The sequence below is a fragment of the Squalius cephalus genome, assembly GCF_949319135.1.
Source record: "Squalius cephalus genome assembly, chromosome: 5".
NCBI classification, from domain to species: Eukaryota; Metazoa; Chordata; class Actinopteri; order Cypriniformes; family Leuciscidae; genus Squalius; species Squalius cephalus.
Genome location: NC_137126.1, coordinates 21392604 through 21406231, shown reverse-complemented (window position 1 = coordinate 21406231; position 13628 = coordinate 21392604). Strand labels below are relative to the sequence as shown.

At 42.9% G+C, this 13628-nt stretch overlaps 1 protein-coding gene across 1 annotated transcript in view; it reads left to right on the top strand.

Moving 5' to 3' along the window:
- adgrv1 (adhesion G protein-coupled receptor V1) overlaps window positions 1-13628 on the top strand; it is a 159709-nt gene that overhangs the window by 80535 nt on the left and 65546 nt on the right. Inside the window, exons 66-80 of the mRNA XM_079872944.1 lie at window positions 3731-3929; window positions 4048-4267; window positions 4963-5202; window positions 5319-5468; window positions 5665-6141; window positions 6250-6393; window positions 7311-7482; window positions 7594-7729; window positions 7815-8653; window positions 9452-9569; window positions 9671-9842; window positions 10248-10490; window positions 11303-11710; window positions 13027-13211; window positions 13308-13560. Coding sequence (XP_079729070.1) covers window positions 3731-3929; window positions 4048-4267; window positions 4963-5202; window positions 5319-5468; window positions 5665-6141; window positions 6250-6393; window positions 7311-7482; window positions 7594-7729; window positions 7815-8653; window positions 9452-9569; window positions 9671-9842; window positions 10248-10490; window positions 11303-11710; window positions 13027-13211; window positions 13308-13560 — 3956 coding nt within the window. The remainder of the gene's footprint in view (window positions 1-3730; window positions 3930-4047; window positions 4268-4962; window positions 5203-5318; window positions 5469-5664; window positions 6142-6249; window positions 6394-7310; window positions 7483-7593; window positions 7730-7814; window positions 8654-9451; window positions 9570-9670; window positions 9843-10247; window positions 10491-11302; window positions 11711-13026; window positions 13212-13307; window positions 13561-13628) is intronic.

The window sequence follows — 13628 nt, the reverse complement described above, 5'->3', positions numbered from 1 at the left end:
CTTTTCTCGGTATGGAGTTGGATTCGGTCGTTCAGACAGCGCGCCTCACAGAGCAGCGCACTCGGTCGGTGTTGAACTGCTTGAACACGTTCTAAGGCAGGACAGCGGTCCCACTGAAATTCTTTCAGAGGCTCCTGGGGCATATGGCAGCGGCAGCAGCGGTAACTCCGCTCGGCCTGCTCCATATGAGACCGCTTCAGCACTGGCTTCACGGCCGAGTCCCGAGATGGGCGTGGCATCACGGCACTCACCGGGTGGCAATCACTCCGGAGTGCCGCCAGACCTTCAGTCCGTGGTCAGACCCCTCGTTCCTTCGGGCAGGAGTCCCCTTGGAACAGGTGTCCAGGCATGCTGTGGTTTGCACAGATGCCTCTGCCACGGGCTGGGGTGCCACGTACAACGGGCATGCAGTGTCAGGGGTGTGGACGGGCCCCCAACTGCATTGGCACATCAACTGCCTCGAGTTGCTAGCAGTACGTCTCGCTCTGAGCCGCCTGAAAAGGCCGCTACAGGGCAGAGACGTGCTGGTCCGTACGGACAACACTGCGACCGTTGCGTACATCAACCGTCAAGGTGGTCTACGCTCCCGTCGCATGTCGCAACTCGCCCGCCATCTCCTCCTTTGGAGTCAGAAGCATCTGAGGTCGCTTCGAGCCATGTATGTCCCCGGTGTGCTCAACCGTGTGGCCGACGAGCTATCACGAGCTGTGCTCCCGGGAGAATGGCGACTCCACCCCCAGGTGGTTCAGCTGATCTGGAGAGAGTTCGGAGAGGCTCAGGTAGACCTGTTTGCCTCCTCAGAGACCTCCCACTGCCGGTTGTTTTACTCCCTGACCGAGAGAACACTCGGCACGGATGCACTGGCACACAGCTGGCCCCGGGGCCTCCGCAAATATGCGTTTTCCCCAGTGAGCCTACTTGCACAGACCCTGTGCAAAGTCAGGGAGGACGAGGAGCAGGTCCTTCTGGTGGCTCCCTATTGGCCCACCCGGACTTGGTTCCCAGAACTTATGCTCCTCGTGACAGTCCCTCCCTGGCCCATTCCTCTGAGGAAGGATCTTCTGACTCAGAGACGGGGCACCCTTTGGCACCCGCGTCCGGACCTCTGGAAACTCCATGTCTGGTCCCTGGACGGGACGCGGAGGTTCTAGGTGACTTACCCCCAGAGGTACTTAACACCATCACTTCTGCGCTAGCGCCGTCTACGAGACGTGCGTACGCCTTGAAGTGGAACCTGTTCGTCGAGTGGTGTTCCTCCCGCAGAGAGGACCCCCGAAGATGTTCGATAGGGTCAGTGCTTTCCTTCTTGCAGCAAGGGTTGGAGCGAAGGCTGTCTCCCTCCACCCTTAAAGTACATGCTGCTGCTATTTCAGCATATCATGACCACATAGATGGCAAAACAGTTGGAAAGCACGACCTGGTCGTCAGGTTCCTTAGGGGGGCGAGACGATTAAATCCTCCTCGTCCCCCCTCCATACCCTCTTGGGACCTTTCCCTGGTGCTCCGAGCACTTCAGGATGCTCCCTTTGAGCCTTTGCAGTCAGCAGACTTAAAGCTTCTCTCCTTGAAGACTTTGCTGCTGATTGCACTGGCCTCGATCAAGAGGGTAGGGGACCTGCAAGCATTTTCGGTCGACGAGTCGTGCCTAGAGTTCGGGCCGGGTGACAACCATGTTGTGTTGAGACCCCGGCCTGGCTATGTGCCCAAGGTTCCTACCACTCCCTTTAGAGATCAGGTAGTGAACCTGCAAGCGCTGCCCCTGGAGGAGGCAGACCCAGCCCTGGCTTTGCTCTGTCCCGTTCGCGCTCTGCGTATGTACGTGGACAGAACCCAAAGCGTCAGGACCTCAGACCAGCTCTTTGTCTGTTACGGAGGCCAGCAGAAGGGAAAGGCTGTCTCCAAGCAGAGGATGGCCCACTGGATAGTGGATGCCATCGCCTTGGCTTATGAAGCTCAAGGCGTGCCCTGCCCGCTCAGGTTGCATGCACACTCCACGAGAGGCGTTGCATCCTCTTGGGCGCTGGCAAGTGGCTCCTCGCTAACAGATATCTGTAGAGCTGCGGGCTGGGCGACACCTAACACGTTCGCTAGATACTATAGCCTACGTGTAGAGCCCGTGTCCTCCCGTGTTTTCACCCTAAACGGGTAAAAACACTGTGAGTACCGGCTCTGTCGGCTTGCTGCACCCTACTGTGCACCCTTATTGCTCCAGAGTCAAAACCTGTCGAGTCCTCCAAACACCCTCGGCCCGGACGTGGCGGAGCGTCCGGTGCCAGGCCTTTATCCGCTGAATCCTTGAGAACCGGGTCTAGGCTGGGTCCCATATGTGTGACCCTACAGGGATCCCATATGTGTATATCTTCCACGGCTGCTCCTAAACGGAAGCCTGTGTCTTTCCCTTGGGCTAAGTCACCCATTATTCATATGCAGTACAACCCTTGGGTTAGTCCATATGTCTTTTCCCACATAACTCTTCTTAAGAATGTGGTTCCCGCAGCGTTCCCCTCCCTCAGTTCGGGCACGCTTTCCCAGTGTTATCCAATATCTCACTGTATGGGTTATCACGGAACAACAGTGTGGATACTCTTGGTGTAAGCCCTCTCCTATCGTCCTTACAGGCAAGAAGGTGTTGAGGCTTGCTCAGGGCGCTGGATGGGGTGCAGCAGCTGTGGCACTTTGGTAGGGATTCCTATTCGTCGTTCACCACGACGTACGTCGTAGTGACCGTACGATAGGGAACGTCTCGGTTACATATGGTAACCCTCGTTCCCTGAGGGAGGGAACGGAGACGTACGTCCCGTCGCCACATCTGCTGCGACCCGCCGGGGCAGCCAGCTCACCGGCTCGGCTCCTCAGCAAAAAACTGAAGTGCAATCACACCAGCTGCTCGTTAAATACCCGCGCTGCGAGGCTGCACAGCTGATGCAAATGATTGCACGCCAATATGCATTGGCTCGTTTAGTTTCACTCGAAGTAGATTGGCCTCTCTAGCGAGATTCCTATTCGTCGTTCACCACGACGTACGTCTCCGTTCCCTCCCTCAGGGAACGAGGGTTACCATATGTAACCGAGACGATTTATGGTGTGAGTGAAACAAGGTGATAAGACACAGGTGAGTGAGATGATGAGTGCTGATGAGTCCGGGCAGTGAGTTATGGGAAATGTAGTTTGTGAGCAAGTGATCATAGTCTATTGTGGAGTGCCCTCTGGTGGCTCTCGAGGGCACTCCAGCTGGTGATCGTTACAGTATGAAAGAGATTGTAATTTTGAGAAATTGTTTACTTTGAAGTTGTCTCTTCATATTAAGATTGGAAAATATAAATTATTTTAACATCTAAAGAATTACGCTTCACCTTCAAATAATCTCGATTACAATACCTATTGATGTGTTGACTGTTGTTATTGTTAACTAAAAATATTAAAATTCATTTTTGATAATTGAAGTAAAGTGAAAATGATAAATATTACACAAAAATCTTGAAGTACTACAATTACTAAAACTAAAACTGAAATAAATATAAAAGCAATATAAAGCAAAATAGAAATACTGAAACAAAAAAAGCAATAAAAATTACAAAAAATACAAAATTTTAATAATTTTAATAATAATGAATAAATAAATACTGTAATGGTATATAAATAATATTAAATTACACTGGGATACAAATGTGTATGGTACAGTACATACATATATTTGTTCTCAGTCTTTCCGATTGTTTTTGTGTCACAGTTGAGGAAGATGTAGGAATTCTGTCCATCCCTGTACTGAGGCGTATTGGATCCTATGGGCAGGTCACAGTAGAGTTTATCTCCAAAGGTTTGACTGCTCAACCTGGTTCAGATTACATTATGCTCAATGGCTCCATCACCTTTCAGCATGGCCAATCCCTCAGCTATATCAATGTCTCCATAGTGGATGACACAGAGAGGTAAGGATGGGGTTATTAACTTTCATTGCTATACATGCTTTCATTGAATTGGTTAAAAATTGTATTGTTGCTGAGTGTGCGTTTTATTAACTTGTAACATGTTTTTTTCTTCCCACAGTGAATTTAATGAGATATTTGAGATGCAACTCACCGGTGCCACAGGAGGTGCCATACTTGGAGCTCAGCTAATTGCACGAGTTACAATTGCCAAAAGTGACTCGCCAAATGGTGTGGTACGATTCATCAACCAAAGCGCCATCACAATTCCAAACCCCAACAGTACCCTCAGACTGACCCTGTTTGTAGAGAGGGCAGACGGGCTGCTGGGAAACGCCACGGTGAGCCCCCGTCTAGACTATGACATCACACTTCTGATGCCATATCCAATTAAATATCAGTTTTTTACATGTGGGGAAGCACTTTGAGGACAGACAGACTCTAAACTGGTTGTTTCTATTGATTTGTATGCAATTAGTAATGTGGTAAATGAGGATTATGGAATATTTTGGTGGATCAAAACTCAGAAGATGGTCTGTGAGGTGAATACATGATTTAATACAGACCTTTATGCTACTTTAATGTAGATTTTATATTATTCATAGACAAAAGAATATGTATTCTTCAAAGTAAGTTTCAATAATCAATTAAACAGTAATAATTATGTTAATTATTAGTCAGGAAATATTGGAGAAGAAATTCCTTTTATTTTCTATTAGATTTTGGTTTTCCTTTTGCAAGATGTTGATTATTAGTTGAGTAATTTATTCAGGGTTCAAAGCAGTGGCGGCTGTTATTTTATTTTATTTTATTTTATTGTTTGCAATATGCCTCTAAAAGCTGGGTTAAACAGTGCAATTTAATAAAATTTAATGAAAATACGTGGCAAGGCTCAAAACAGTATTTTACAATATTTATAAATGACAGCAGGGAAGACATTTCATGATATTTAAGTGCTTCCTGTACTGTCTTAAAGGAATCACCACAGATTCAAAGTGTTTATCTGACATGTGCTTGTATCATTTCTATTCCTCAGGTAATATGGCAAATTTTAGGTCCAAACTCAAATGAGGTTTTACCATCAGTAAACACAGACATTGGTGAACCAGTGAACGGGACGTTCGGTTTCAGAGATGGGGAAGGGGGTGTGCGCAGCATTGAGCTGAAGATCCTGCCTCATGGTGAGGTGGAGGTCACAGAGAAATTTATCGTCGTGCTTAGTATCCTCTCTGGAGAGATTGGCATTGACCCCAAAGCTGGATCTGTCACACTCACGGTACGTCCTGCTCAGCACGCAAAAAGTGACTGATAACCTCTAGAAAACAGAGGGTAAAACTGTAAATACAGCAATGTGACATTTTTGCAATTGTGTACAATGTGTTCATTCTCCAGATTGAGAAGTTTGGAGACCCCAATGGCATAGTACAGTTCACAGAACAGGACCTGAAAGAGCGCATTTACAATGAGCCTTCTGACAGCGAAGGCCCGCTTAAAATATCACTCCTTATCACACGTAGAGAGGGTGTTATGGGCAACATCACGGTAAGAACTTTTTTTTTTTTTTAAATATAAGCATAACATAAAGCATAATATACACAAACACTTTTTTAAAAAACAACCACAGGAATGTTTTAAATATCCTTTAAAAAAAAGAAAACTTATTTTAAATGTTACAGTTTTCTGTATTTTAAAAGAAATAAATGCAGCCTTGATGGATTTTTTTTTTTTTTTTTTTTAGGTTTTCTGGGAAATCCTCAGTGATGCGGACACATCAGGTGACTTTGCAGCTCTGCAGGGTTCTGTCACTATCCTGGCAGGACAGCGTGTGACAGAGATAGTCCTCACCCTGCTTCCCGACTCTGTGCCTGAGTTGGAAGAAACGTACATCCTCCGTCTAATCTCTGTGGAGGGAGGCGCAGAGTTGGATATAAATCGCAGCAGTACCCGTTTGAAAGTCCGGGCCAATGACGAACCCCACGGGGTGTTTGTCCTTTACTCTCAAAACCAGTCAGTGGTTGTTAACGTGGCGGACCAAAGTAGACAACTAATCATCAGTGTGAACAGGCTGGCAGGGGCGTTTGGCAATGCCAGTGTGGGTTACAGAATCAGTTTTACCACCCCTGGGCAGAGTTTTACAGAGGACACAATCGCTGGGAACATACTGGTGAAGGACGGAGAACAAGAGGCCAGCGTTAAAGTGCCATTTAGTAGCCAGGTGTGTGATTTATTCTATTTGAATTAGATATAAGATTTTTTAAGGACTATAAGAAACTTGTCAACCTTAATACGGTCTGTATTGATATTTTGAATGTGTCCTCTACAGGTGTTCTTTACGACAGGTTTTAACTTCAGTGTTGAGCTGACAGATGTGACTCTGATTGGTCCCCTGCTCAGTTCACCTCCCAGAATTCAACTGGAATCAAAGCTGGCTGTCGTTTCTGTTCCTGAAGTGGCAGCTAATGCAGAGGTCGAATATTGCATAAAACACTTTTTAATATTACCACCAGATGGCACACAACTAATTCTTATGCTGGTTTGCCAATTATGTCTTATATTACATCAGTTGTAGTCGTGGTAGTATTTTTTTAGTTATTTATTATATTAGTTAACTCCATTAAATAAAATGTACAATAGTTCTACAGCATTTATTTATCTTAATTTATTTTAATCTCAGCATTTACTAAATACATTTTTAAGATCAAAAGTTGTGTCAGTTAACATTAGTTAATGCACTGTGAACTAAAATGAACATGACATTTTTTATCAACTGACATTAAGAAAGGTTAATAAATGCTGTAAAATATATTGTTCATTCATTGTTAGTTCTTTGTTAGTTCATGCATGAACTAATGTTAAAAAATAAGACCTTATTGTAAAGTGTTACCTATATATTATTGTTTGCATATATTATTGCCTGCAGTGATACCTCTAAAAGCTATAAAAAGTGCACTTTATTGAAATTGAATGAAAATAAGTGGCAATGCTCAAAACAGCATTTCACAATATTTACAAATGGCAATAGGCAATATTTTTCCTGATATTTTAAGGGAAATGCGTCCTGTGAAGTCTTAAGCAATCTTCACAAAATGTGAAAAGTGTCCAGGTCACATTTTATCCCTCAAAAAATTTTAAAGAAAAATGAAAACTTGTTATGCTGATGATACAGTTTTTTGCAGTGTTTTACAGAAAAAATTATAATGTAGAAATAAGCATAAATGAAACTTGAAATGAAAATGCCACAATGCAAAAAAAAAAAAAAAAAAAAATGTTTTAAATAATTAATGCATCATTATAATAGACACAATCTACTTATTATTCACTGATTGTCTCTAATGCTTTGTATTGAAAGTCAATCTTAATTATGTTTCTCTCCTTGTGCTGTAGGTTGGATTTGCCTCTTTGGCCCTACGTGTCTCAGACACAGAGAGTGGCCAGTGTGAGGCGCTGGTGACACGGACAGGCTTATATGGGAACGTAACCGTCCGATGGAGCTCTGGGTTCCCCCCAGGCCAAACTCCACCAGGCTACCAGCCAGGAGACATCTCACCAAGATCAGGTTTGCCCTAGAGAGAGAAATTACTTAATATATATATATATATATATATATGATAAAAATCCAGAAATTATGAACTGACACTGCTGTTCTTCTTTTTCTCTTTATCTGAAGGCACGGTAATGCTTGCCTATGGTCAGAGGAGTGAGGTGATCTCTCTCAGTGCTGTAAATAACATGTCAGTTGTCACAGCACATGCCATTTACCTGACCTCTGTAGAGTCAGAGTCACCTGGTGGAGCCCGTCTCAGGTAACACTCTTCTCAAAAAACAAATCTCCTTTCTCTTAATTCTTGTTGGTATCTGGATGTTTTGATATATGTGCTGTGCGTTCAGGACTGGTTACACAGTAGCTGAGGTGGAGCCATTAGGATTGTATCAGTTTCATCCTGATTCTCGGCAGCTGGTCATTGAGGAGGACGTGCAGACCATCACCCTCTACGTCCAGCGCCTCTACGGCTTCCGCAGCAACCGTTCCAGCATCTCCTACAAGACATGGCCTGGCACTGCCCAACCTGATAAGGATTTTGCAGCGGTAGCAGACGGGCAGCTTCTGTTTGATTCCCGCCAAACATCTGCTGCCATTCGACTGTCCATTCTAGATGATTCCCTAACTGAACCAGATGAGAATTTTTATGTGAACTTAACCAGCGTGCGTGTTCTCAGCACCAGTTTGCCTTCAATCGCAGCTCAGCCTCGACTTGTGCCTCAGCATAGTGTTGCTACAGTTACCATTCGTGCTAATGATGTTGTTAGCGGATTTCTGAGCATAGGACCAGCGATAGTACGCATTTCTGAAGACAGTCAGGAAGGTGCGCCTCAACAGAAGCTTGCTCTAAGAGTGCGGAGGTCGGTAGGGCTCACAGGAGTGGTGAGTGCCAAAATCAGGGCTTATTCAGGACTCAGAACCCCAGAGGGGGATGCAGCCCAGTTTCATCAGGAGCATAATGGCACATGGGCTTTGGAAGGGGAGGACTTTGCCTTGGAGACCCAAACTGTCACGTTGTTGGAGGGACAGAACGAGGTGGAGGTCAGTGTCCTCATACTGAATGATCAGGAGCCGGAGGGACAGGAGGCATTCTTTATCTACCTCAGCGAGGCAGAAGGTGGAGCGCAGATCGTCAGCGTGCCAGATGAACTGGGGTTCACTTCCTTTGCCAAAATCATTATTCTGGGTGAGAACATTACTGTCATTACAGGAATCAACAATAACGATTTTTTTTCTGCCTCAATGTTGTACTTTTCCTGCTAAATGTTTCACTGGCTCCACCACAAAAATTATAAACTGAATTTTTTTTTTATTTCTGTATACAGTACATGTACATGTGAAAAATATATAAGTATATATATATATATATATATATATATATATATATATATATATATGTTTTAAATATTTGCTATATTGTGCAAAATGGATCATTTTAAGATCGTTCTAATTGATACTTTGGAAGTCATTCTTTCAGATTTCACAAAGCATCATCTATTTTTAGCAGGCTAAGTAATGCTACTTTGGTGACAAATCAACCAAATAATAACATTGTCAGCACAATAACATTGTTCAATACATCACAAGAAACTGTTTACATTTGAAAGGAAACATGTACATGATCAAGAAATATTATAGATAAACGTAATATGTAGTGACAATGCAGCATTTGCCCGATAGAGCAAGTGATACTTCAGTCAGCTGGCCTGAAACTCTTTTATATTAGTCATTCTTATTGTTTCTTTAATACAGTACATTCTGTTCAAAAGTTTGGGGTCGGTAAAATGTTTTCAGGATCATTACTCCAGTATTCAGTGTCATATGATCCTTAAAAAAAAAAACATTCTAATATGACGATTTGCTGTTCTAGCAAATTTATCCTTATTTTGAGAACATTTCTCATTAATTTCTTTAAAAAAAATCTTACTGACTCCAATTTTTTTAACGGTATATGAGCTAAGCTACTAATGCTTCTCTGCAACAGGGAGTGATCTTCAGAACGGTATAGTTGGCTTCAGTTTGAGCTCTCAGTTGGGTCAGATTCTGGATGAGGACTCAGAGAACAGGACAGCAACACTCTTTCTGCAAAGACAGGAAAACAGGTATCATCAATATTTAAGATTATGTTGTGCTTTCAATACTGCAAATCAGTGTTATTCAGTAGATATGCATGCCAAAAAGAAACATTTTCCCTCGTTTCCAGAGCATTTGAGGATGTGTTGGTGTTTTGGAGAGTCACGTTCAGCGCTACAGTTCACTCAGTGGTCAGTCATGGAGTGAATCTGACCAGAGAGCTGCAGCAGACTTCGGGCACATCCGTCTGCAGGAAGGGAGAAGTACTCTGTGCCCTCAAGTTGGAAGTCCGGCCAGACAAGGTATAGGTTTTGTTTCTTTCTGCTCTTTTGTCTTGTTTTGGTTTGTTTTTCAAAAGGCTAATTCACACTGCACAGACAAACACCAACAAACAAGTTGGCCGTTGGATTTAGAATTTTATGAAAAATAACTGACATGCTCACACTGCCCCAACAGAAAACGGCAAACGCTGATTGAACGAAAACAAACCCTGACCAACTCCAACAGACCCCAACAGGGGTAACGCATTGATCCGGCAAAACCCAACAAATGTGTTTGTTAGCGTTTGTCTGTGCGGAGTGAATTGGCCTTAAGTCTCATTCGGAACTTTCTGTCCATTTAGATTATAATTGTTTTTATGTAGTGCTTAAGAGGAATCCACCTAAACAGCTTCTCTAATCATCTTGCTCCTTGACTGTGTACTGCAGGACCCAGAGTATGAGGTGTGGTTTCTGGTGGAGGTCTATAAAGTGGGTGAGGGTGCCACCATAAACCAAACTGCCCGTTTTGCCAACGTCACCATGCTAGAGAGTGATGACCCACGGGGGCTGGTGTACTTTGCCCAGGGCTCCAGACTACCCGTGGTCACCCTCAGTGCCACAAGCGTCAGTCTTCAGGTCTACAGGGATTCCAGTACAGCATCCGCTATCTCTGTGAAGTACCGCATGCAGGTGAGATTCATTTTAAGAGGGAAACTTCTCCCAAAATACCAATAAATATGCATTAAGCACAATAATATGCAGGATCTAGAGGCAAGGAGGCATAGATAATACATATACAGTACTTTCTCGATTATGAGTGTTCTACCAAAATATTACATTGCAAACTTACTTGCTGATAATACCGTTACTCTTAGTAATTGTTCATTGGCTGTAATCAAAGAGCAGCTACAACTACCCAGCCTACGCCCCTCTCTGACCCCATTACATAATGTGACCTCATTAGTGATGAGAGGCCTGAGATGATGTCAAATTCATGAGCTAAGATGATGAATGTAGAGAAGATAAGAGCTCTGAGCAATTAGGCCACTGAGTTCCCAGAAGATACTTCAAAGGCAATATATATGGTTGCATAGTGGATCTGGAAAAGTAGGATTGACTTGTCGAATATGGTTTTACGCCAAAAATACATCAGTCTGTGGGAATGCTTTCTCATGCAAGCTTTTTTGCTCTTTTTGTACCTCTGGCACACCCTTTCCTTTCCTCCATTTTTCAGTTTTTATTACCTACTGTTTCACTTTTAGGCATAAGGAAATGCTTTTAATTTCCAGTATGTTACACACCTCAAAGGGGGGGAAAAAAAACAGAACATGTAATCATCTCTCTGCAGATTTAAAATATCTGAATTTAAAGTTTTAAATCTTCACCTCTGTCAACCTCTGACCAGCTTGCAGCTATTGCTACTTTAAAAGTTCTTCGGAAAGTGACTTTTGGAGTAAATGTCTGAGTATTAATTGTGTAATGTGTGTCATCTACTCTTACAGGAGCTTCAGAAAGCAGAATCTATAGGACCCAATCTGATCTGGCCTGCTGTGGCAGGACAGGACTTCGTCATGGCGGAGGGCACCCTGACTTTTGAGATAGGACAAAGAAGTGCCGGTCTGGACGTGGCCCTCACGCCAAACATTGGTTCCTCCAACCCAACACCCAAACGGTTCCGCGTGGTTCTGTCTGATGCCACCGGTGGTGCACGGGTTCACCCAGAATTCGGGCTGGCTAATGTAACCCTGGTTTTGGACTCTGAGGCTCAGGCAATATGGGCCCTGCTGGACCAGTTACATCAGCCTCTGGATGAGACCATCATCAACCGGGTCTTGCAGGGGCTTATCAATAAAGTTAGTAAGGACATCACTCCAGAGCAGCTAACAGCAGTGCTAGATGCACTAAGCAAGGTGAGCAAATGATGGAAATGTGTGTGTGTGTGTGTGTGTGTGTGTGTGTGTGTGTGTGTGTGTGTGTGTGTGTGTTTGACCTAAACATTAAGGGTCAACATTTCTGAAAAATGTCTCCAAAAGTTAGCTCAATCTGAGAAAAAAAAAAAAGTCCCTTTGAGGGATTCCTCAGAAGGAAAGTTGACTAAATTAAATTTTGATTCTATTTTTAGAATTAGGATTTGGTACTTTGGTTTAGGGTTTTAATCAAGTTCAATAGTTTAATTTAAAAATAATAGTAGTAAATGGGAAATCCTTATCTAAATAGCAAGGTAAGCATGTCAAGGTTGTGGGCCCAAGGAGTGTAAAATCACTTTTCATTACACTAACAACCCTTTGGCTCCAAACTTTGATATGTAGACCATACTACTCTTTAAAAGTTTGGGGTCAGTATGATTTCTTTTCCTTTTTTTTTCTTTTCTTAATTGATCAAAAGTAACAGTAAAGACATTTTGATCTCTCTATTCATCAAATAATCCTGAAAATTAATCATCGTTTCCTCAAAAATATTAAGCAGCACAACTGTTTTCAACATTGATAATAATAAAAAATGTTTCTTGAGCACCAAATATCCTTTTAGCATATTATAATGATTTCTAAAGAATCATGTGACACTGAAGACTGGAGTAACGAGTGCTGACAATTCAGCTTTACCATCAGAGGAATACATAACATTTTAAAATATATTAAAATAGAAAACAGTTATTCTAAATTTTAATAATATTTCACAATTTTACTGTTTTAACTGTATTTTTAATCAAACAAATGCAGCATTGGTGAGCATAAGAGCTCTCAAAAACATTAAAATCATACAGATGCCAAACTTTTGAACAGTAGTGTACTGTATATATTTATACAATGAATTATAAACATGTTTATCTGGATTTAGAGAGGTGAGGATTTATTTAAAGTTAGCCGGGTCTTGAGAATTTTTGAATAGGGTAGTTCAGGAAATCCAGCTGATCTACTTTCGGTCTAAAAGAACAATGAGGGGCCACATATTGGCCCCCAGAGATCAATTAAGATAGCTTTCTTTACAATGCTTTTTTGTTCCTGAAGTTCATAGAAATGTCTTATCTAGGAGTACAATGCTTGTATGTGCAGCCACAAGGCTCCATTGTGTAAATTAAACTCTTGGCAACAAAGTTTCAATGAATCTGTATTATTTTATCACTGGTTTTCTAAAATTAATGTTAAAATTTAAATTTTATTGTATGCAAAGTGTAAATATTGTTAAAGTTTTTCAACTTTTTAATTCTCCTAACCTCACTTCACAGATTCTGAATGACGCTGAGCGGACTCCGCTAAAAGACAGCAGCCGCAGCTTGACCTATGACCTCCTGTGCGCCATGGCAAACCCCAGCCGTGCGGACACTCGAGGACTGAGCCAGCTCGCTGAAGTGGCGGAGCGTTTTGCCTTCAGTCTGCTCACGGACATTGAGTGTGAGGCAGAAGGAAAGAGGTGAGATCTATTTATTGCCATTAATAGGACTTTTTTCTGTTTGTTTTTACCTGAGCTCATTCTTGTATGCATTGATTTCCTTTATACTCCATTCAGAGGCACAACCATACTGGATACTTGCCCGTATTTCACCATAGCTGCTCACCACTGGTACCCCACTCAGATCAACGGCCACACATTTACAGGCAAAAACACAGACACGTTCACTCTGCCTGAGACCCTGCTGGAGGTGCCAGCCCTTCCTGCCGACAGCATGGCCCCGTCCGCTTGCCGTAAAGTGCACTTCACAGAATACAGTACTGAGCACTGGTTCCTCACCAACACAAAAGCCAGCGCATTAAATGACAAGGTGAAAGAGTGTTTCACTGTATCCCTGAATACATCAACACTGTATTATATTTGTATTTGTTTGATTTA